At 41.9% G+C, this 25,712-nt stretch overlaps 1 protein-coding gene across 8 annotated transcripts in view; it reads right to left on the reverse strand.

Moving 5' to 3' along the window:
• The window catches only part of OTUD4 (OTU deubiquitinase 4), a 64,389-nt gene that overhangs the window by 14,946 nt on the left and 23,731 nt on the right, over positions 1–25,712 (reverse strand). For 7 of the 8 annotated variants that reach the window (XM_090036330.1, XM_090036325.1, XM_090036326.1 and 4 more), the window contains 11 exons: positions 19,372–19,444; positions 18,721–18,802; positions 18,175–18,319; positions 14,974–15,031; positions 14,210–14,327; positions 13,886–13,950; positions 7,815–7,915; positions 6,066–6,190; positions 5,776–5,959; positions 4,033–4,195; positions 2,266–2,377 (listed from right to left, as the gene is read on the reverse strand). In XM_090036330.1, coding sequence (XP_089892456.1) covers positions 2,266–2,377; positions 4,033–4,195; positions 5,776–5,959; positions 6,066–6,190; positions 7,815–7,915; positions 13,886–13,950; positions 14,210–14,327; positions 14,974–15,031; positions 18,175–18,319; positions 18,721–18,802; positions 19,372–19,444 — 1,226 coding nt within the window. The remainder of the gene's footprint in view (positions 1–2,265; positions 2,378–4,032; positions 4,196–5,775; positions 5,960–6,065; positions 6,191–7,814; positions 7,916–13,885; positions 13,951–14,209; positions 14,328–14,973; positions 15,032–18,174; positions 18,320–18,720; positions 18,803–19,371; positions 19,445–25,712) is intronic. The other variant, XM_090036328.1, reaches the window with a different exon arrangement.

Here is a 25,712-nt window from a genome sequence, read left to right on the forward strand (position 1 = left end):
TCCATAATCAAATCCCAGAACTGTGACAGGAATCTCAAGATATTAATATGAAAACACAATTGGTTTCTACAGACAGCTTACGTACAAAATTTCAGACGTAATGCAATGAAGGGTGGTAACAAAAAGCAAAGGGCTAGCAAAGGAAGGGATATGTGCAGTGCAAATATGCAAAGTCTTATACACATAACGGCGTAGTAAAGTCCATATAGATATATTTGTTGGCTCATTCCTTAGGGGCATCACAGCAAAAGGGAGTCGGGGAAGGATGCGAATGAAAAAGAATAAAGGTCAGCTTTATGGAACATATCATGAAAGACATTCCAGCTAGGGGATAGGTGGTAGGTAGGACCGTGCAAAATAGCACCATTCAGTTTCGACTTGCATTTCAAGGTTTTGACAGAACAGCCTTTTGTTTCAAATTTTGTTTCAATTTAAAACTGCTGTTCTTTTTCGTTTCATCAAAACAGTGATGCTGTTTCGACATTTCGCCCATCGGCTCTAACGGGGAAGCTCAATATAGCCTCTCTCATTCAGCAGGAAGATGGGGGTCTGCAACCTTGGGAGGGCTGCGGGGGCTGTGCCAGTCCTCCCAGGGTGGTGGGCCCCAATCTGCCTGCCAGATGAGGGAGGGAAGCTGGGTGCTGCCACCTGAGACCAGGGAGCTGGGAAAAGGGAACTGAGCCCGATCACTCAGTTCGCCTCCCCAGCCCTAAGATCATGCTGTGAAAGGAAACTCAGCCCTTCCCCAGCACAATCGTAGTGCATCCAGCTAGTAATTCTGTGGAGAGGAAGGGGTGTGGGGGGGCAGACTGAGGCCCCCGCACTAAGCGAGGAAGTGGGGCTGGGGCAGGAGTTACCCAGCCGGGGCGGGGTGCAGGACAGAATGGCTTGTCCGGGGGGTGTAGGGCGACTCCTGCAGCTGTGCACACCATCGGGGGCAGGGGGGGTGCCCTCTGGATCTGTGCATGGGGCAAGGGTAGGCTGCCGCTGCATGCTCGGGGCTAGGGCTAGCACCAGCCTCTTCCCTATGGGGGCAGGGTGCACTACAGCCACCCCAAAATTTGCCATAGCACACCCCATACCCCTCCTCCCAGTGCCACTGCTGTCTGCCCCAAGCACAGCCCTAGCCCAGGTCCTTGCCAGGAAGAGGCCAGCACTGACCCTGTCCCCAAGCAAGCAACCCACCCTCACCCCACACAGATCCAGGGGGCTCATGCCCCTCATTTCTCCCCTGGGGGTGTGCGCAGCAGTGGGAATGCGCCCCCCAATCCCCACCTCCCAGACAAGCTGCCCGTGGCTCCAGGGCCTCAATCTGCCCTCCCCACGCCCCAACAGACTTATCAGCCCAATGCTGCTCTCCAAGCTGCTGGGCTGCATATCAGTAAATCTTTATCAGTACACCCCTATAAAGTACCCTTCTTCATAGTTAGTGTCACATATAAGAAGGAACCCAAACATGAAGTAACAAAGATGAAACCTGGGGACATATTCAGAGTTTAAATATAATGAGACTGCCAGAGCTGAAAGAGAAGACTGGCAGCTGCATTTACCAAAAACTCGCCACCACAAAATTAATTCCATCCCCAAAAAGCAGAGCTTAGTTTCCCCATTCTCTCTCCAAGAAATACCTAGCAGATGTATGAACAGGCAGAGGAAACAGAAAAATACGTCTTATAGCCTCATTTCTGGCACTTTTTAAATTTCAAAAAAAAAATCTCTTTTGCAATTCTCCCTCATGAATATTTACCCACCAACTTTCTGCACCCTCTTACTCTTGTTAGTTAAAAAATTATTTTACACTAAAAGCTTTTACCCCTTTTTTGTCTTAGAAGGCTCCATAACAGCAAATTTCTTTAACTTTTCTGTATTGTCAGCTATTGCAATACTGACCTGATACTAATTTTAGTAGAATTCAGCACCTAATCACTCTTGTAGTCCTAGATAGGCTAGCTTTCAGCGTTTACATCCTGTTGTGTGCCCTCCTAGATGGTATGAAAGTTTTACAAGAGGTATCTTGCTCATAGCCATAATCTATCTGTAAACCAGGAAAACATACACCCATGTCCAAAGCACAAAACACAATGTATTTGACTCAGTCTCTAATGTCAAAATTACCCTTATTATACTTACTTGGGTATATAAATTACTGTTTAGGCACCTTGCCAACTTTGAAAATCCCACCCTGCTTGACTCAAAATATATGGGGTGTTTGTTTCCTTGTTTGTTTGAAATGATACATAAAAACTTCATCTTTACTGCTGCTACCTTTATCCGTCCGCTCTTCTACATCTGATCCCCACTTGCTGTTTCTTCCCTCACTGACAATTGGGAACTTTTTCTGGTTGAAAGTATCAGCAGTCTGTGTAGCAGATTGATTCTGCAGAGATGGGAAAAAGCAAAAAAAAAATTCAGATTTATATAAAGTACCGGTCATAAGAATTTATAGAACACCATTTCCTCACATAACCTTGTTATGTTTCTATGAAAGAAGTCTGTCATCAGCAAAAGGCAGAGAAAAGCAGCAGCTTTAGTATTCCAAATATGCTAGGCAGGTAATGAACTTAGGTAGGGTGAACTTTTAAGGATGGACCAGGGGATCTCATGTCAGAATGAAGAGCCTGAGGCTTTGTTCTACTTTCAAAATTAGAATTTTCCACTCCAAAAACATCATGCTCCTCTATTATGTGACCAGTGGCATTACAGAACTAGCCTTGCAGTCCAGAAACAGTGACTGCCTCCAATCTAATCCTTCCCTAGGAAGTTCCAGAAGGTGGTCTTAAGTCCTGATTCTTCACTCACATGTATGTAATGGAAGATTAACACCACTGAAGTGCTTAAAGCAGAACAAAATCAGACCCCCTTGCTTAGAAAGTAAGTCATCTCCACAAAGACGTGCAAGATCTCTCTCAAGCACCAGTCTCCTAACCATGATACATCTGTTGATACTTCAGTTCAAATACCTCCCTTACAGGCAACCCCTGTTTAGCGCTCTTAATTGGTTCCTGAAAAACTGAGTGTTAAGCGAAACCAAAAGTATCTGATGACCCATGATGGTGACTGCAATTGTTTTTAATGACCCATGATGTTGACCATGAGCATTATAACGAAATTCACTGAGTGCTAAGGTAAATCAGGTATCAATTTAAAATGAGCGCTATAGCGCTAAGTGAAACAGCATTAAGCAGGGGCTGCCTGTATTTCTGTTTTCTGTCTGACTGAAAATAGAAGTCACTTTTCAGAATGATATCCATTTAAAGAAAGCAGCTTATTACCTAGCTTCTTCTCTCAAAAGACACTCACTCTGTATAAATACCTACTTTGCAGAACTAACATAAGACAAGCTATGGGAGAAGGTATTGGATACAATTCTGGCTTAGGCATCAATAGAATAGTTTTAAACAAAGGACTAAATTCTGTCTTCAATTAAACTTATATAACTCCACTGAAAATAACTGGGTTGCAAAGGTGTAAACGAGAGCAGAATTCAGCCAGAAGAATTTTCTTTACTGATGACAACAAAGTTAGAGCCCTGCTTGATTTCAAATCCAAACAGTTTTCAAATCAGATGGTTTTTACAGTTGGCAGTCTGGAAAGCCTCTTTTCAGAAAAATAACTGTGCTTCACAGCAAATCCTAACCCTACCTCTACATAACAGAAGACACCAAGCAGAACATTTTCTGTGGCTCAGCTGTATGAGGGAATGACAAAAATTGTATAGGAAGTAGACAGCCTCCCTTCATTCAAACCAGGTAAGATTGAATGCACCGTATATCACAATGCTCATCAGTAATCTGAGTGTGGAAAAACTATAATGCATCTTAATCTAACTACATAAATCTACAGAATTATATTTACTTATTCAGCTTTCTGTAGAAGAGATGTGAAGTAACATCTTTAACTTTTGAAATGTGTAATGAGAGAAGTTCACAAAACCAGGGCTTTAAAACTACCAAAATAATAAATTCACAGATAAGTAGCCATCATTACATGGTTAATAAGGTGTCTTTAAAATAAGCAAGGAAGCATACATACAGATAAGGCAGGAAAAGCCTGCTCATCCCTCTGTTGAATCTCATAAAGTGAACGAGATTCTTCTATAGCCTGTTTTTCTCTACGTTCCTCTGGAGACAGGCCAAAGTAGTTACAATCTCTGCTAGCATAATCCAAGTCTTCAGTTCTCTCACGGTCTGCTTTTCTGTGGAGAAGTGGAAGGAAAAAGAAGAAATGTCTTTTCAAAGAAATCAGTTACCTAGCGCAAGTATTTAAACCAAGCACTACACCAAAATTAAGAATTTTCGGAGAAATGAGAGCAAAAAAAAATTTATGGCACTAATCATACAGGTCTATATGCCTATCTATATGTATCAGGATTAGCAGGGTAAAAATAAACAAATAAATAAATGCATAGAATAAGAATATTCCATCTACAACATACTCCATTTTAGTAACGCCTGGAAAGACTAAGACAGCATTTTGAACCATAGTCATTTGCTCTTTTAAACAAGAAGAGGTGTTCCCTCTCTCTATTTAACATGCTAGTGCACATCCTACTGTTCTAATATAAAAGGAGGGGCATAATTTACTGGGAGAAATAAATAACTACTAATTAAATGCATTTCAAACAAAACACATAACAAAAGCATTTTTTGCTCAAGTTAACATTTAATCTGAATTTCAGGACAAGCTCAATAAAAGTCAAGAAACTTCTGTGCTCTTAAAAACCATGTAATTTAGCTTTCTTAGCCAATTTCCCCATATTGTAATCAAGAACAGTATTCACATCATGAACAAGTATAAGTAGTTGGTTGGCATCCAAGGATGATAGGAATTTTTTTCTGTGAAGGAAAATTAGCATTTCAGTTGGCTGAAGTGTTTTGGTTCTTTTTGCTAGTGGCTTTCCCTTTAACAGGTACTTACACAAGATACATTTTTTGAGTGATCAGGCCTCTGAAAGCACTCTACAGCCATGATGTAACGCACGTGCATGGCTGCAAAGCACTTTTAAGATGGCGCAAAAAATTAACCCTCCTCAAATGAGGTATTAGATGAGGGTACTATAAAGCAGAGCGCCTTAGAAGACTTGGGTTCTCTCCAGGGTTAATTTTTTGCACTCTGCAGGTTTCCCTCAGCAGGGGAGGGGAGGGAAGGGAAGGAAGGAGCTGTCAGCTGGGCTTGACCTGGCTGGAGCTGGAGGTGGCAGGGAGGGTGAGAGTCCCCTCGCCTTGCGGGGCCCCTCCCAGCTACCTCGACTCAGGTATTAAGGGCAGATAGGCCAGGCCCGCAAAGCAAGAGGAGACTCTCTTTCTCCACCCCCTTGTCTGGACCTCTTGAGAGCAGTAGCTACCAGCTCAGCTTGGCCTGGCTGGAGCTGGGGTGGAGCAGAAAGGAGCCCTCTCACCTCATGGGCCTGGCCCAACTCCCCCCCCACTACCCCAGCTGCAGACTGATGAGATAGTGATACAAAGCCTTGAGTGCTGCTCAACATATGAATACTTGCCAGAACAGCAGTCTTAATCATCTTCCCCTACAAGCAGGGCAGACTCATGAAAGATACTCCCAGATGCAATGCTACCAAATAGGAAGACAGTAATGGAGTTGTAAGGACGGCAATTTTAAGATGGGTCTAAAGAAAAATATTCTTCAAATAAGTATCAGTTTGCAGTTACAAGACACCAGTTGGGACACACAAGAAATAAGCTTTCGTGGCTAGCTGGCTACTTATGACCCATGAGAACTACCAAAGCTCCAGGTAACAGACTGATTGGTAGTTTTTACCTTACAGCCTGGGAAGGACTCCGGGAGCCCAGAGTTTTCTGCTCTGTAGAGGTCTGCTGAGACTGTGGCCCAGAATTTGAGAATTGATGCTGTCTGGTTCCCACAGCATGCTGAAGTCGAGGAGGTAGAACTGACTGGGTTTTTATGGGCTTATTTTGATTCTTTGGCCCTCTGCAGTCTGCATCTGACAAAGGCAAAAACACCACGCAAGATTTCTCACAACTACTAGCGACAGAACCACCCGCTTGACGCAGTTTCTGAAATTGAAGAAGGGGAGAAGAGACTCCTACCAGGCTGAACATTCTGACCACAAGTTGGAGGGAACTTTTTTATCTTCTTCCCTGACACAGTGTTCCAGGCCTCCATGGGGGATGCTTGTGGAAGAGGTTTAAGGCTCTTCAGTGACACAGAATGCCTGCAAGGAGAGGAGAGGAGAGGAGAGGAGGGTGAAGGGAAGAAAAAAAAGAAGCGAGAGAGTTCTGTAAAACTGCACTGGGTTTTGGATAATTAGTACCAGATGTTCACTATGACAGATGGATCTTTTTCTGTTTCTGGGAGAATTATGTTAAGTTCTTTGTTCTTCATGTTCTACCCAATGCATGAACTTAATCATAAAAGGCTGTAAAACAGTAAGAATTATTATTTTTTTAGTCTCAGGCACAGCAGTAAGACTCCAACTTAACCAGTTTTCGACAATTTGTTCAAAGTACACAAAAATTAAATTCAAAGACAGTATCTGACAATAAAAATATCCCTTTTTATATTCTTTATAAAAAGGAGGGAAAATAGCTTATTAGCTTTTACACAAATAGATATTGGGACGTCCTCAGGACAAAGAGGGAAAGCAAAAGGATTGTAAGAATATTTCAATAATCTGATTAGTGACTTTACCTTTTGTCCCTTTTCACTTTAAACAGAAAAAATAAAGAAAAATATCTGCTCATTAGCACTTGTTAGAGATATATGAACAAAAGTGAAGTACTTATGTTTGATTGGGAAGTGACGGGGCTTTTCCCTCTAAATCTATTAATGATATTACGTAAAGCAGCAAACTCTGTAAATTCACCAGAGCACTGCAACAGATTCACTGATATGGACAAATGTAGCTTTCAGTCGCTTCATTTTCTATTTATCGTTTTTTAATCTAGGATGACAGTATGAACTGAAAGTAGCTATTTAAACTACTCAAAGCCAAGACATTCAGCTAGATTATAGCTAGTCAAGGTGAACTACATGTTATTCCATGTACCTGTTGACACACAAAAGGAATTCTATAACAAAATTTGCAATGTAAGGTACAATTCTACAGGTTATCAGTTACCCAGAATCTTATCTTTGCTTTCCACACCATGAGCAAGATGTTTCCTGTCTGGGTGCCTTTTCCCAAACGTTATAGCTGGAGAGAGTTCCCTTAACAACTCTTTTAATCCCTGCCATGTGACAGAAATTGTTCTGTGTGAGCAAGCAAAAGAAAATGAGTTCCAGCACCTGCAACCCTATCTATGACATGGTTCACCAGATCTGAGTGATTAGGTCACTACGAGATATAATGTGAAGAGATGATTTTTAGTTTGTTCAGTGCACAGCTCTTTCTGCATGAAGTCAGAAAAAGAAAAGAGCTGATCAGCTATTATATTAGAATGGTATTCCCTTTCACAGCACTTTTAACACAGAAAGTTGGAGTTGTAGCATCTAATTACAGAAGTACTACCAAATTCTGACAGTACTGTTCTATTTAGGTGTGGCATTTATACAGAAAACATTCCAATTTGAGTTTTTAAAGAATAAAAAAATACAGTTACTATAGAATGCCTCCTGTGGTAGTGTGTGGATAGTGCAGGAGAAAGAAAAGGAAATCCACATTTTTGTAACAGATATGTTCAAAGACAGTTTCAGTTGTTCTTGAAATGCATCAAGTTCTTTTCTTGATCCAGTGCTTCATAAAAATGGTCAAGCAGATGGTGTTAAACAATGAAGAGGGGCCAGATGCCTTAGTTAAATTCTACATAGCAAATTTATACATGAAAATGTTGACTTACTTTGCTCCAAGCTCTTCCACAAATACAACAACAGGTCCATTCTCAGAGCAAACTTCTTGGATATGGGCATTATAAAGTTTTCCATTGTGATCTAAGCGCACCTGAAAAAGCAGGATACAGAAAATACATTGTACTGCACAGATCATACAAAGAAAAAAAAAAAGAGGTTTTAACTCCTTGAACTACCAACAATATAACATAATTCTTTTTGGATGTCTCCCAGGTCATACAGGGAAAAAAAATGTCAAAACAAACTTTTAACCCATGCCCTTTTTATGTTTATTTTTTTTTTTTTTAATTTATTTTTTTTTACAAGAGAGCACGTACAAAGCAAACAAGTATCTCCAACAGCATTACTGTCTTCAAGAACCTGAATGAATGGAACAACACTGGGGGTGGGGGGGAGGTGGAATCAGTAATGCATCAGAGACAAGAAAGCGTTTCTAAGGCACCATTCAAGTTTTGGGGGGGGAAAATGGGGTGGAAAATGGGGTTCAATGCCCCTCTAGTTACTCCCAACCCTGGCATAAAACATTCCTTTTTGACTTAAAATAGAAAATTATTAATCTACTCTCATTTAGGATACTAGAGGCTATAACTAGACAGCTACTTAATTTGGTTTCATGGTTTCCAAAAAATCCATGAAAAACAGCATTGTCCACAATCACCAAGAACTACTGCATTGGCAGCAATTTCCCATGAAATCAACCTTAAAAAAAATACTCCAAAACCTAGGGGTGCACCAACAGAGATTTTGGGGGCGAATACCGATAGCCCATTTTTTATTGCCCAATACCAATCCTATTTCCAGCATGCAGCTGGTAAGTCTGTTGTGGTGGAAAAGGAGTTGGGGGGGGAAGGGTCGTGGGACAGCAGATCAACGTCCCCCACCGTAAAGGAGGGAGGGGACAGGGGCACGCACTGGCACTGCCCAGCCAGGGTGAGGCCCAGCACAGGACTGAGCCACGGCTCATCCACGCGCGGGGGTTGGGCAGCAGCTGGGGCTGCTCCGGGCTCTTCTCAGCGGGAGCTGGGCTCAGGGTGGGCGGCAGCGGTGCTGGGAGTGGGCTGTAGCCACCCCAAATTTCATTGTAGCCTCCCCATAGCCCCCCTCCCAGCACCACCGAAGCCTCGGCTCTTCCTGGTGCTTGGGTGGAAGCAGGCATTGAGCCAGGGCTGGGCTTGAGGCAGGCAGCGGCAGTGCTAGGAAGGGAGTATGGGGAGGCTACATCGAAATTTGGGGTGGCTGCAGCCCGCTCTGTAGCCCCCTCAGCACTGCAGCCCATCCTGAGCCTAGCCCCCGCCGAGAAGAGCCCAGCGCAGCCCCGGCTCCAGCCCACCTACCCCATGCAGATCCAGGGGCACATGCCCCCTTCACCCCTGCACCTCCCAGGAGTGCATGCAACAGTGAGAGTTGCCACCCTGCACCCCCCGAATTAGCTGCAGCTCAGTCCCACACCCCACCCCAGCTGGGCAGCCCCTGCCCCTCCCTCGAGTGGGGGGACTTGATTTGCACTCCCCCGCCCCTTCCCTCCCCCCACCCCTACCACATCAGACTTACCAGCTGCATGCAGCTCGCCAGGCTGTGCTCCTCGCTGCCTGCGTGCTGCACGCAGCTGCACACACGGGCATTTATCAGCCAAATTATCGGCCACACTGGGCCAATTTCTGATACAGCCAATTTTCTTTATATCGGTACCAATCCAATATCGGACCAATGTATTGCTGCACCTCTAAGAAAAACACATGATGTTCACACGATACACTATTTTAGAATGTCCCAGTGCTTACCAGAATAGAAACACAATGGGACAATCACTGAAGCCACAGATCATGTAATTGAGACTTACACCTCTGCTAGTGATGTACACGAGCGTTCTCAACCCGTGGGTCAGGACTCAGAAGTGGGTCACAAAAATATATGAAAGGGTCACGAACAAACTTTAAAAATGGATTCTTCTTTAAAGAAGAAAAATGTGGGAAACTCTGGCTTTTCCCTTGCAGACTTGCAGAACCCCAGCCTGCAAGGGGCTGCTTGCCCCCCCACCCCCACCAGCCCTACACACCCCCCCTAATGTCCCACACACTCACCCTCAGCCCCACACACTGTGGGGCTGGGGCCTTAGGGCAGGGGGCAGCAGGTTGGGAGTGAGGGGTACTGGGTCAGGGCTGGCCATTGATGTTTACAAATGGGTCCTGGTACAAAAGAGGTTGAGAACCACTAATGTAGAATAAGTGATGATGACAGTAAGAGAAGTGAAAATGTTTCTATTGAGGTTAGCACTAAATAGTAATTCTAAACTTGTTGTAGAATGCTACATATAAATTATGATGGTATAAGTTGCAATTCATATCATATATACATTTATTAATAATATATTTAAATTTAAATGTACTATTTAGAGTTATATGATTAAATTATATAATTTACTTTCCGCAGAATTTGCTATTATATTTATATGATCTATGCCTCTCCGCCAATCAGTGGTGAAGGGCAGGGCTACCAGGAAATGCCCACAAAAGTCAGCTCTTTAATCAGTGATCAAGCTGCAAAAAATTGTTTCATCTTGCTGCAAATTAAGTAAACCCTTAGCTATAACTCCTTTCAAAAAATTGCTCTTTTTTTAAAATTAAAATTGTAAAATCATTATTTGTTAAAAACAGACACAACCACCAACTATTTGTCTGCAAAAAAACAGATTATTTTTCTAGAGCTAATTGTCAATAAAAGGTAGAAAATCTTTTATAGGTATTTGGCGTACTGCCACTATTTAACATGCTAATAATATTTCACTGCTTACTTGACCTCCTTCCCCTACTTACCTTTTTTTTTTTTTTTTTTTTTTGGAGGGGGGGTGTTATGCCACCATTCACTGTTTGTTATTTGCATAGACAAGAAACTTCCTAGGGCCTGGGTTCTCTCATGTGCATGCACATATGTACGAATACACAGTGGCTGCGAACAATGGGATCCTAGCCCCAATTGTTTCCTCTGGATCATGGTTTTCAAATAGTAGGCTGTAGTCCATCAGTGGGCCACAAGGACAGAACAACCAAATCCCACTAACACCATCCACCATTCCCCAAGCCAGACCACATTCTCCATGTTCAACACCAGTGCAGGAAGCAGTGGAGTGCATATTAGTTCCCTTTCAAGTACTTACTATATAGAGTAACTGTCTAGGCTTTTCAGAAATGCCAGAAGCCAAGATAGGCAAGGATGTTGATGAGCTGCCCTTAGATGTGCTGACCTTATGAAAGGAAAAACTCTTGTTGTCCAGTTTCTTCAGATTATAGAGCACCTTTCTTCACTGGACTCTCCGTTTCCCATTCCTGTCCACTAGTAGAATTAGATGGTGTTTGCAGCCTTCAAAGTGCATTCTGTTCTCCAGTGGCTAGTAGGCTTCCCCCCTACTTTAACATGAAACTATCTTCCACAGTCAAACATATCTTATACCTCATGGCATAAAGCATAACCCTCTCAAAGTGCAACATTTTAATCCTTCCCTACCCCAATTTTGATCTCTAGACTGATACTCTATGGACTGGATTTTGAAAGCAATGGGTTGTATACCATCTTGCTAGAGGGAATCAACTTTATTCTTTTGCATTTCACTTCCATATCAATCCAACTGGGTCAACTTCAAGCCTAATCAACTGCTGATGAATCATTCAACAAGTAATTCTTCTACAAAAGAAAAAAAACTTTCCTTACCTGATTATCGCAAATATTAGTACAGGGCTAAACATCAAAAATGAAATACAAGTTAGCAGTTCTATGCCAACTTCAAGTTTGTCCTGGCTATTTTGAGAGCACAAAAGAATACTGAATTATACTTCCTCTCTCTTCAAAGCACAAATACTAAATTCTCTCTCTCTGTAAACAAAAAACAAAACAAAACCGGGGGTAAACAGAGGAAGAAAAAGAGAAAAAAAAAAAAGAAAGAAAGAAGTTCTACTAGTTCAATTCTCCTGGATACCCAACTACTCGTCACTCTTTTGCCTCAGAGGTTGTCACACAGGTTTCATCTGTGCAGTGTCAGTATAAGGTAGCATACTGGTGACTCAATTTATTTACTAACTTTGACCATGGCTCACACTTTGAAAGTAAAGCTACCAGCTCCCCCTGCTGGTTTACACATCATTTTTGTGTATGACTTTGCTGCAGAGTCAATCTGAACTCTCTCACGTGTTGCCGGTAAACCAGCACCAATCTACATAAAAATCAGTTTGGCCAATAATCTTGGCTAAATCAGCTAACACACAAGAAGAGATTTTTACTTTAGCTGGCATAACCTATCCACTTAACAGTGAGGATATAAGCTAAACCATTTGAATAATTTTCTAATGTCTTCCTAGAATTCAAGGTGTGCCTAGGACACAAGCCATAATTCACTCAAAAAGAATACAAACGGCTCATCTTACAGCAGTTCAAAGAACCATAAAGCAGGGCATGAGAAACCCCAACAAAAGTGTTCCATCCAAACTACCTCAAATGAGGGTTTATAGGGCAGCCGCCAACACTTAGCCTAAGCACCAATCACCAGGTTAACACTACAGCCTGACACCTGAAGCAGCAGCATGCCACTTCTCTGTGTTTTCCACATTCAGTAGTCATCTGTCCTATCCAGTTACGGCCCAGGCCTGTACTGAAAACAAAAATCTAAACTGATGCAAAAATAAAATTCTTTAACAAGTTCTTTATGGTACTACAAAACAGCTCACAAACATGTTATGTAAGAAACTCATGTGATTCAGGGTTTAAGTACACAATGAGTAGGCCATTATTACTTATAGTAATAACCGAAACATCTAGAGACCCACTGTGCCTCATATCAGCAGTCAGTCAGTCTTTCCTATGTCTCTAGTTCAAAGAGTTTGCACTCCATAAAAGAGGTAAAATATGGATGCAGAAATGAGAGAACAAAGAAAAAACAAACTGTGTGACCAAATAGGCTGACATTATGTGCAACATTCTCAACATACCAGCATTAGCTTTTCCTGCAGCTCCTCTTATTCATACCTAGGTGATATGGCAATTAAAACACAAGTTCTTGATTTTATTTGTAGACTGCTCTGGCAACATACATAATCAGGCTTGGTGGAAATCAGATTACTAAATTTAAACAGAATCCAGATACATAGCAACTACTTGTACAACTCTGGAACGCCTGCTACAGTTTAAAATCCCCTAGACCACTTTCTCATTCAGCATGGCACTCTTCCCACCGCTTGGGATCCTTTCTTGCTGACCCTCTCTCACAAGTTTCTAAATTCACTTGATGTTACAGAAAATACTAAGAGAAGACATAAGATAAAATCTTGAAAAGTGCTGAATTGCTAATTATGGTATTCTTTATCAAAGAGGCCTATGCAAAAGCACAGCCACTCTAATACAAGCAGTTAATGGTGGCTCATACTGAAGATTCCCAGGGGCAGTCTGAACTAAGAGGACCTATGCCACAGATCATCTTGAAACTAGGTAACTTACCAGCAGAAAGTCATACTGACCATCCGGACATCACTTGAACACTACTAGGCTTACGATTATTCTTTCTATATACTGCCAACTGTAGCCACTGATGCTTCCTCCCTCACTGTGGCTTTCTGTAACACGTGTATACAAAAACAGTACTACTTTCCTTCCCAGGCCAAGATAACTTTCTACAGACAATATCCTTATGTACACCCTCTTGAACTTATTCAACCAATACACTTTTGCCCAGGACACACACAAGAGTCAAACTGAAAAAATGTATATTATGATCTTGACCTCAGCTAGGTACTACTGACTATAGCCAATGGACAATACATTGCAGAGAACAGTCACTGATCAAAAAAAAAAAAAGCTTACAGTACAGCTGTAACTAGTCAGTTCTGTATATAAATAAGGAACTGCTTCTGAATTTGCAGGAGCTGGTCTGTATTTCTTGTGTGAAGCCTCCTCAAAAGCATCATCATGAACAAATGAAAACATACACAGTTAGTGACAATGTAATTAAACCAACAGCCACAGGAAAAAAACTGACATCAGAAAGAAGACAGAAAAGTTACTATTCAAAACTACTTACTTTACATTTATCTCCAACTGAATATTGCATGCCAGCAGCAATGGAAAAATCTCGTTTTTGCTGATCTGTAAACATATTACCAGTAAAATTGCAAATTACAATTACTTCCCACCAAATATAAAAACACTTTAGGCAAAGTAACAAAGTCTAGTGTGATTTTACATTCCTCCAAAAATAATCTGGGAATGAAAAGCTATCACTTAGACTCCAAGTCAGCAGACTGACCCATGTGGACAGACCCCTGCTACTGCTCAGAGTGGTCTTGACTCTCATGGGACCTTGTTAAGAGCTGATGATCAACTTGCATGAATAAGGCAAACTTACCCCGTTTGGACTGTTGCCAAACTTCATATTCAACATTTCTATAAACTGATGGGTTGAGCGATTTGACAACTTTTCTAGGCAATGTAGATGAGGTGGGATTTCCATTGATCTTAAGGTGCTGCACAAAAGAGAACAAAGCAGCAAGTGAACACACACACATTTACTGCATTTTACTAAACATCATACCACTCAAACTTTCAAATGAAACACAAAGCAGTGGAGAACCAAGCATTAACTGTAAGAAAGGTAAATTCAAGGGGATTTGCTTGAAACGCACAGTAACAAAGGGTGTTTATACACATGCTCTAGGAGTGGGACGGGGGGGTGCTTTAATTAAAGCAGCTCTCAAAGCCACTCTAATTAAAATGCCAAGAGCATCACTTGTATAAGCATCCCTGCACTGAAAAATGGTGGTGGGGCACTTTAACTAAAGCTCCCTCAACGAACTTCAGTTAAAGCATCCCCACCACCATTTTTCAGCATGGGGATACTAATACAAGCAACGCTAGAGTGCAGTAACTACCATACTCAATCACACTTGATTAATTGAAGCTGCTCCAACATGCTGTAATTACAGTGCACTGGAGCAGCACGCTGCAAGTGTATAGGCGCCTGAAGTGCTAACTTTACTACAACAATTTTTAAGCTACATATTTCTCCTACTAAACATTTAAAAATGAGAAACTTCAGTTGTTCCAAAAAAAATGAAACTTTATACAAAATAGCCAACTACAGTTAAGAAAGAAATGTTAACATAAAAATACCTTGCTGCCAGAACGAGACTTCAATCCATTCATATCACTAACAGCAGCAGTCTTACTTCTGTAAAGAACAAGGTAAATCATAAAGATGTAATTAGGACTCAGATTGTGATCAAAAATATCTCCAAAATATGCACAAAAAATAATCCTAACCTTCATGCTAAATTAGACAGTTATTCTTTTTGTACAACAAAATTCAAAAGCAGCTTTAAGTAAAACTGCACAGTTAAGAATTAGATTTAGCTATTCATCAACTGGTAAAAATTTGGCAGAGAAATTAATCCTTTCATTGAAACTTTAATAATCAGGTCTTGAGAGAAAACACCCCAAAAATCAATTGAAAAAACAAATACGGCCATGCTAAATCAACCCAAATTTATTACCTAGCCTGAATCAGGCCACACTCATTTACCCTCATTTTCTACACCTGCCACTGTTTGGAAGTCTACCTCCCAGCAACAGAAAGGAAACAGTGGGGTTTTATATTTCCTACAGTATATATGGGAAATCTGTAGTATTTGAACAAAGTTTGATTGTTTCCAAATGGTCTGCATCCCAGAATAGCATTTATTAAGAAAACTTTAGTTTCTCTAAAACAGATTTACTCTTGTTATGAAGATGCTTCATTTCAATTAAACAGTTAATAAAATACACTCCAAAGCCAACTTTATTTTTAACAAAGAAAATAAAGAAAACAAGCAGCTATATACAATTTGGGTTGAGGCAAGCAAGCTTGCACTGTTTACAGCTTGCACTGTACACGTGACAGAAAATGAGTTTGGTTATCTTAGTATAACTCCCAAATACATACCCCAGCCATTTTATAAATCTGATAGAATTTGCCAGTGTACTTTCATAAAAATTAGAGGTGCACCAATATAATTGGTCCATATCGGATCAGCTCCGATAGAAGGAAAACTGATATTAGCAGCAACTGGCTTTTTTATTTTTTTTTGATCGGTGTAGCTGATAATGTCACCGATAAATGTTGCATGCATGCACACAGACAGCATACACAACAGCCAGGAGTGCAGCCCTGGCAGCTTGTAGAGCAACATTGACCTGGTAAGTGTGTGGAGGGGAAGGGGAGTGAAAGGGAGTTGGGGGAGCAGATCGAGGCCCCCCCATGGTGATGGAGGCAGTGGGGGCTGGAGCAGTTTCTGCCCAGCAGACAGGGCAAAGTGTGGGATGGTGGCTTATCCAGGGGGTGCTTGTGGGGGGGAGGGATGGCTCCCACCACTGCACACACCCTGGGGGAGGCATGGGGGGCATGTGGTCCCCGGATTTGTGTGCAGGGTTTGGGTTGTCTGCCTGCTGCAGGCTTGGGGCTATAGGTTGTGTCAACCTCTTCCTGGTGGGGGGGGGCTAGGCCAGGGCTGTGCTGGGGGCAGGAAAGGGCAGGCAACAACACTAGGATGGGGTCTACAGGGTGGCCTACAGCCACCCAAAAAAGTTTGCCATAGCCCCCCCACCCCGCCCGCAGCCCCAGCCCAGCCCTGCTGACAAGAAGAGGCTAGCACAGCCCCCAGCCTGCAGCAGGCAGCCCGCCCTTGCCCTGCACACAAAATGGGAAGGGAAGAGAGGGGCCATATGCCCCGCATGCTTCCCCCGCGGTGCGCGCAGCAGCGGAGCCATCCCCATCGCACCTCACCAACATCCCCCAGACAAGCCACTTGTGGTTCTATCCCACAGCCCACCCCACCCCAGCTGGGCAGCACCTGCCCCTGCCCTAGCCCCACTCCCTCCCTCACCATGGGGGCCTCAATCTGCCCCACCCCCAAATTTACCAAATCTGACCCTGCTCTCCAAGCTGCTGGGCTGCATATTGGCTACCGGACCAATATCAGCCAATATGGCTGGCTAATAATCGGCCATCAGTATTGGCCAAAAAAAGTTTTATCAGTGCACCCCAATAAGAATTCTAATTCTGATAATCTACAAAATTACTGCAGAGCAAGATTAGGAGCTTCAAGAATAGAAATGAATGGGGCATGTTCCCACTGTCTGGCCTTCTGGCTACAAAGACTGCTCTCCTTTCACAGAAGTACTCTATGTTACCACCAGATGAACTGCCTGGTAATTTTTCCAACTAAGAGAAAGAGAGAGCTCCTCTCTTCCCTAGAATTTGGTCTTTTTGTGGTACCTTCAACAAAGTTCAATTTATGGCTTTCAGCTCAGTAAGAGAGCAGAGCCTGACTACCCCAGATTCACAGATTGCAGTATATTCTCCACTTCAAATGCCACACTGGAACACAAAGTCCCCATAGAGTGGCTTCTGTCATTTTGTGAGGAAGTGGGGGTATGCTGCTGTGGTTCCAAAAGCCCCAGGACTTCTGCAAAAATTCATGGAGGCAATGGCTCCAAGAATAACACTGAGAAATATAAATGGGCACCATAACCAAGTGACAATGCTATACAGTACAAATTAGTAAGTCAAAGCCCCAGTGATAATTAAAACATCTAAGATCAACAAACAAGCATTTAAATCTACATATCCTGCAGCACCCATGTAAATGTTAGCAAACAGATGAGAGGCAAAGAACACCCATGAGTCCACTGACTCCATCCAAACCCTAAAGAGGATTGTTTTTGTGGGAGCCATAAAGTTAACAATTCCTCTAATTACTATGGGACAGTCTTCCAAAAAGCTTTCCATTTCCACAGAGGAAGATGCTCAAACAGAATCATATTATTTTCTAAAATCTGCTCTCAAGTGTACTTCAGAAGCAACAGTCCATGGAGTTACTAATTATTTACACATATTCAAATGAGATCAGAATTTGGCCTTGTTTCCCTGGAAATTTCAACCACATTTCTCCCACGGTTTTCAATATGTAGAGAAATCAATAAAGCCTTCCACCCTGATCCCCCATACCTCAAAACATTTCTTTTTCCACATGCTGAGATGGAAAAGCTTCTGAATTCCTTGTGTAGTTTTGACAGAAAGAGGTGCAAGCAACAGTGGCAGCATGAGGATTCTTCACGCACAGAAGGGAGCACAGCATATCAAGCCTAGGGCTTGTGAATTTTTACTAATGTAATATTTTCATAAGCATTTACATTCTCTCTTGATTTTATCTGCTACTTTAATTATTTTCAGAAGTACACAATATTTTCCTTCTTGCCAGAAGTTCTACTGAAAAGCTAAGCACTGAACTGCTGAAGCATCTGTATTTTAATTATTAACTTTTAAATCCCCCTTACTTGTAGTTATCATCTGCTTCAGATTCAGAAGATATTTCACTGCTGCCATTACTTTCTTCTGTCACATCAGGAGCATGTAGTTCCTCTAGGATCTTATTCACATCAGTACCAAATACTTTATCATAAAGTAATTCATAAAGAACAGCTAAGAAAAAAAAAAACTAGTGACAATTTTGTATAAAATTTCATTTGCAATCATATTTATAACAGTTATTTTCATGAAAACACATTGAAATGTCTCCTGAAAGAGAACAGGAAATACAGTTTAAGTTAACCTGTACAGGCAAGATCTTTAAAACCGTGAAACACCTGCAGCTCCCACAGACTTCAACTATGGGCGCTTGGACCTACTAGAATTCAAACCCTTGACTGACACTTGTATCCTTAAATACTAAATACTACAATTTAAACACAACCACACTTTAAGCAAAAGAAAAGAACTACATGAAAATGTCTTAACAGCATGAAATAGATGGAAATCTTTGTTAGGACTCTAGTGAAAGCATGCGTTTCAGTATGAAACCTACCAACCAAATCAGTACTTACACTGGCAGAGAGCAGCCTTTTCTGCATATTCTATTGGGTAAACAACATCATAGTGATTTCCATTTGAAAAACACAGCAATACCTAAAAAGAGGGCATTTAAAAAACTGTCATTTTCCGTGTTTTAAAATCATGAAAGCATATATTTAATGCAACTGTGTGCCAATATAATATATTGCAATTTTCAATACCTCAGAATTATGACATTGGGAAATGTACCATTTTCTGTAAAAGTTCACTTGACCTAATCAAATAAAAATTACTAACAGAGATATATAACTGTGTAAGTGGGTTTGACTTGATTTTACAGAAATGTACCATAGAGGGAGATTTAACGTACCCTTTGTATTAGACCCTGATTAAATAAACAAAAACATATATTAATGCCTAGTAGAACAGATCCAAGTGTAACCAATACCAATATATGTTTCATTCTAATATTCAGAATTAATGCGCTATGAATAGTGCAAACCCAGACCCTGTTAATTCTATTGCTCTTATTTGCATTTTCATTACAACGTATAGGCAGCTAAAACATTCCTACATTTTAATTAGCCCAAAGCAACTGAAAATATATATTACTGGATGTACTGAGTAATAAGACTTTAATTGACACTCTTTCTTACATTTTTTTTCAAAAAAAACATTTTTACCTTGTCAGGAAAGCCATTTTCAGTTACACATGAAGGGGCAGCATTTGGTTCCTGATAGATTATGATATCCTTTCTATTAAAAAATAAATAAATAAATAAATAATCAAGAATTAAAATTATAAAAGTCCCAATAAGAACAAAACATATTAAAATGTGGATTCAAGGGGCACACAGGAATATTGAATTACATTTTTTTTGGAAGCAGACACTTTGAAAATCTTGATATGCCTCATAGAAGCAACAGCACTCTGGTGTCCCACACTCCCTTTTTCTTTAACAGGCCAAGCTTTCTAGTTGGACTACAATTTCAAAGATGTGTCATGTTCTCCCGTCTTGAAAAGGGGAGTCACAGCAACTTAAAAGTCTTGGCTACGATACACAACATAGAAGAAATTAGCCCTACTGGAAAATTCTGGCCATACAGGAAAAAGGGTATGCAAGCAAACTGAACATCTTCCATCAGGCACTAGAGCAGCATTCCCAAGAATAAAATATTTAGTGTTCAGAAAAAAATATTTCATCTTGGACATGAAATAAATCAAAGCATTGTTACTGAAAACATACTCTAATCACAAAAAGGACTGTTCAAATAAACACACATCTACCAAAATATATTCAAAAGAAACTTGTGACCAGCCCTAATGGTAAGCAAAGCCTTGCAAATTAGGACAATTTTATGGTTTTGAATATTGCTGACATATAATTCCATAACAGACAACTATACACAACTTCTGAACAGAAAACAAAAATTAAGCTTGCAAGCATTATGTTTTAAAAACTGGTGTAATAAGCCCCAAATATAAACACTTTCTACACTAGGGACCACCAAGATACGGACCACAGGTCACAGATCTGTATCATCCATTCTGCAGTGTACTCCAGAGTGCAGTAATTTAGCAGCACAGTGAGTGGTAACAACAATAACTGCCATGTCACCTGGAGCTGCCACCATTCATCCTGCCACAACATTTCTAGACCTGCTGGGAGCTGCATTGGCTGGGTCTGGAGCATAGAGTTGTGTCATCTGACCCTCAGCGCTGAAACTTTGGTAGCGGAAGGAGCAGTGGCTGCCAGAAGTCTAGGAGCCACAGAAATTAATGCTGCCAGTATACTCCAGCCCCATGGGCAAGAAGACAGACAGCTCCTTGCTCCAAATCCAGCCCATGAAACCTGGTGAGTTGAGCACCATTGTTCTGCACTACTATTTTTACCTTCCACTTCTCGCTTTCACCCCCATTTCTACATCCTTCATTTCTTATTACCCATTTCCTACCTCCTACCCTTTCTCCTTTTCAGAAAAAACTGCCATGAGCAGCAAGCTCACATTTACTACTACAATCAGAGGAAACACAGGGCTGCAAGTCACTTAAGGGGGTCATCCAGTCCAACCCCATGCTCAAAGCAGGACCATCCATGTTTGTCTAATCTGCCCTTAAAAGTTTCCAAGGATGGAGACTAAACACACAAGACTCTCAAGTAGCCTTATTAACCAACTGCACAGTCAGAAAGTTCTTCCTAATACCCAACCTGAATTTCCCTTGCTGCCACTTAAGACCACTGCGCTAAATCCTGTCCCCTGCAGCCACAGAGAATAATCTTCTTCTTCTTTATAATAATCTTCAGGTATCTGAACACTATTATCTACTCCCCCATAAATTTCTCGTCTGAGCTAAATAATCCTAGTGCTTTCAACCTTTCCTTGTAATAAAGGCATCTAATCATTTTGGCTGCTCTCTGCTTTCAAATCTATTTTTCCTTCTAATCTGTCCACATCGTTAGTGAAGTATGAGGTCAAAACTGGACGCGGTACCTCACATAAGGTTTCACCAGTGCTGAACAGAGTGGAAAGAGCATTTCTTTTGACTTGCAAGTGACACTCCTGTTAATACAACCAAGGATGCTGTTAGCTTTTTCCACAGCATGAGCACATTGCTGGTGCATATTCAGTTTATGATCCACTGTTACCCCTCAGGGTCCTGTTCTGCAGCACTGTAGCCTAGCCTGTCATTCTTCAGCCTTGATTTATGCACGCAATTGTTCTGTCTAGTTGGACTTGGATTTGCCAAGTAGACACATAAACCCATCCTACAAATTGTAAATGAGGATATTAAACCAGTGGTGCTAAAGCTTTTGGCCCTGCAGGACAGATTAATGGCTTGAGGCCAATCCACAAACTGGATCAAGCCCCAATTTGCCACTTCCCAGCCTTATTTGCCCAAATAGGGCCCCATGCAACCTAGGCTGGCACCCTCAGGCCAGGATTAGGCCTCATGCCAGCTCCAAGCACCAGCATTGGGACCTAGCACTGAACACTGGTTGCCATCCTGTCCTCTAGGCTGGGATCAGGCTCCATTTTCGATCCGTCCCAATCCCATATGCCAGGATCAGGCCCTGGGGCATAACATCATCCCTGCCTGGCCCCACATGCCAGGATTGTATCCTAGGGCCCCACAAACTGGGATCAGGTCCTAGGGCCTAGTGCTACTCCCTCCTGGCCCTAAATGCTGGAATTGGGCCCCGAGTACCCAGTCTAACACAGGGGGCCCACGGCTCCCCACAAGGTCAGAAATTTGGCAGTAGAGAGATCGTAGCACTCCCCTGCAGCCAAATTTTCAGCCTCCATAGGGAAGCCTGCAGGCCAGATAACATGGTGCTGGGGGCTGGATCTGGCTTGCAAGCCAGGGGGTTGAGCAAGCCAAGGGGTACTCTATTAAACAGTACCAGACTCCTAGGGAATTCCACTGAATGCCTCATCCAAACTGGGTATTATGCCATTATGCCACTGATTACTATTCATTGAGCACTATCCCAAGTGTTTCCCTTAATGGAACTGCAATTTTTTTTTTACAAAAGTTACCCTCCCTTCCTAAAGAAAGAGCTACTGTACATATGCACAACCAAGACAGGAATAATTTCAAATGACAAATTATTCTTCCTCTTGACAAGATGGAAAAATAAGCAGGAAGCTGTAGAAAGAACACTGGAAGCCTGTATTGAAATCCTCATCCACTGAAGTGTCTCCAAACATTAAGTGGCATGCATCTCATATTTAATACTCAGATGGAAGGGATTTTTATGCAATCTTCATCTTGTTTTTAACAAAACCATACCAAATACAAATAATATCAAAAGACATCACTGTATCATGTTATGTCACTTTTCAGAGGGATAGTTATCCTAACCTAATACTCATGAGCACAATATTCTTATTGCCGTGTTCTGGCATTAAAAGCATAGGCAGTGCACAGAAATCTCTCTCTGTCCATCCCCTGCCAAGAAGCAAGATTTTCGAAGTGCCAAAGAACCAGAGAAAACAAACATAATTAAAAGAGTACCAATGAAATCTGAGAGGGAGTCCAGAATCCAGGATATATTTCCAGTGAGGCAATACTGGCCTAGCACCCTAAAATTAACTAGCGTTTCACACGCTGTGCTAGTGGAAAGTCAATCCAGGGTCTCTGCTTCTAGAAAAATTCACTGTTATTTGTCATAATTACTAGAGAAAGATCACTACGACAAAAGTCTTGAAGTAGGAGTCAGGGAACTTTGGCACTGCTCCTAGACTTGACACTTATTTCCAGAATGACTTTGGGCAAATCAGTTAGTGCCTAATACTGCCCGAATACCTGTAGGTTCTGTTATAATTGCAAGTATCAACATCTCAAACCTGCCATCTGTAAAATGATAAATGATTCTGCCACACTTAAATGCATTTTAAAATAATAACAGAGAGAGGTCTCAATTTAGTTTCTTTTCTGGTCAACTGGCAAATACAAAAAAATAACAGTATCAATTCCTGTTTGCTGTATGAATAGCAAACAGTAATAATAATACAGGATGATAGAGAAGTAGGACTGGAAGAGACCTCGAGGGATCATCTAGTCCAGCTCCCTGCCTGAGGCAGGATCATCCCTATCCGAACCATCCCATAAGAGTCCACTCTCTAATTCAGGGGTGGGCATGCATGCCAGAGCATGGCACGTGAAGCCATTTTACTCAGCACACCACAGCTAGCCTGGGTTCTAGGCAGGTCCCTGCCACTGGTCATGGAGTTAAAACAGCTTGCAGCAGGCAACAGAAAGATTTCAAGTAGCTGCACTGGCATCCACGGAGCCCTGGCCTGGCTCACTGCCAGCGGCAAGTGCACTCGTGCCTCAAGGCAGACAGCGGAGGTGTCAAGGCTGCCCTGCCACAACAAGAATCAGCTCTCCCACCATCCACTCCAGCATGCCAACATCTTACAAATCAAGGTTGAGAGCTTTTTGGCACTGCCCAAAAATGCTTCTGAGCCCCAACCTAATTCCTTAGCAAAACTACATAGTCAATCCTGAAACAATACAAGACTTAACATCCAGCCTGCCACAGGTAAAGCAGGGGGACCATGGCAGACAATGTCTATTTCTGTAAAGGCTGTCAATATACACTTACAAGAGCCATGCCCAAGAAGAGGGCCATGGTCCCCTACTAAAGAAGAAGGCAAAAATGCCCACAGTCTGTACAAATATGACCATGGGGTAAAATTCCTTCCCAACCCCAAATATGGCAAATCAGCCTGACCCTGAGCAGAGGAACAAGACCCTCTAGCCAGGAATATCTGGGTCTAAGTCCCAGCAGGAACACTGGCACATCCCAGCTAAAGTCCATAATCTTGGCTGTACGCAACACCAAATACCTCTGAGGAAGGCTCATGTGGCAGAAAGGGAAGGGTGCAAACCAGCAAAGCCCAGAAACCTGGGAAAAACCCAGAGTAGAACATAGCATAGCTATGCCTAGATCATCTCCAACAGTGCCTGTCCAACCTCTTCTTGAACACCTCCAGTGATGGAGAGTCCACCACCTCCCCAAGCAATCTGTTCCACTACCTCACTGTTTTAACAGTAAAGAAGTCTTTCCAGATATCCAATCTAAACTTACTTTGCTACAACTTCAAACCATTGACTCGTGTCCTCCTCTGCAGCAAGAGAAAAGGTTCCTTCCCTCTTCTTTACGACTGCCCTTCAAGTATTTGAAGACTGCTATCATGTCCCCTCTTAAGCGCCTTTCCTGCAAGCTGACAATGCCTAGCTCCAGCTTCTCGTTGTAGGACTTGTCCTCCATGCCCTTGATGGTCTTTGTTGCCCACCTCTGGACTCTCTAACTTCTGTGGCTGCTGGAGCTGCTCTTCAGCACAGATACCCAATAGAATCAATGCCACTACCACTCCCCATGCCCTTTTCTCCTAGCACTGATTTTTGTCACCAGGAACAACTACAAAACCCAATTTTTATGACAAGTAAGGTACATAAGGCGGCGGCGGGGAGTGAACAGGGTTAATTCCCTGGGTTCCAGAGCCATGCTGAAGCAGATGTTCTGGCAGCTACAGGGATTAACACTGCCACCGCCGATGCTCTAGCACCTGCAGGGAGGAGCCCCGTGAGCCAAATACAGCCTACAGAGAAGCCCTACAAGCCAGATGTCCCACCTCTGCAGGCCACTTGACATCCCTGCTTCAGTAAATTCCAAATTTGTATTAAAATTAAAAGCTCTGCTTTATGGAGTTACAAAGTAACCACAAAGTGTCAAATATGATATGAAATAACAGATCTGGAGAATTAACTGGTAAAGTTGATGTGCAGCTTATTTGCCTTTTCTTTTCCACATAAGCATGAGTAAGACAAATTATCCCTCTTCATCACTCATTTCCAAGCTGTTATCAATCTCTCATAATTTTAACTTTTTTATTCCTTTTGAATTATCCTCTGTATGCAATTGTTAAATCTTAGTTCAGCAATACATGTCTTCCTTTCTTAGGATACCACCAGGTCAAACGAACTCTGCAAAATTAGAAAACTTATTCATAGGCACATTCTTTTATAAAGAGAAAAGAGTCTAAAAAACAAAAATTCAACATTTTTTTTCTCTAGTACAGTCCTAGATTCAAATATACCCTGCCTTCAAATCAGTCTCCTTATTACATCACTATACTTCCCTTCTAGTTACACGAAGGCAGAGAAGCAGCTCCATCTAGGATCGTGTGGCTAAACTCAATCCTGATGCAATAAAATTCAACTAGTGACTTAAATGGAGTTTCACCTTCCTGCCCCAGCAAATTAGCCAGCAAAAACCATGAAACAAGACTGAGATTCAAGGATGCTGTCCCTCAAGGTTTACCACATTCTCGCCAACAGTTCAATTACCCTACCATATGTTCATTCATTTTCATGTTTAAAGTTTGAGACTTTAAACCCAAATTTCCCCTTCCGCATTCCTATTTATCAGCTCAACAGTGAAAACAGGGCTGAGCAAAACCTGCTATTCCACTGGTTTATACGGTCTGGTATTCACCAGACATTCAACTGTGA

This window comes from Crocodylus siamensis, chromosome 2, assembly GCF_052110815.1.
Source record: "Crocodylus siamensis isolate JL-2025a chromosome 2, ASM5211081v1, whole genome shotgun sequence".
Taxonomy (NCBI): Eukaryota; Metazoa; Chordata; order Crocodylia; family Crocodylidae; genus Crocodylus; species Crocodylus siamensis.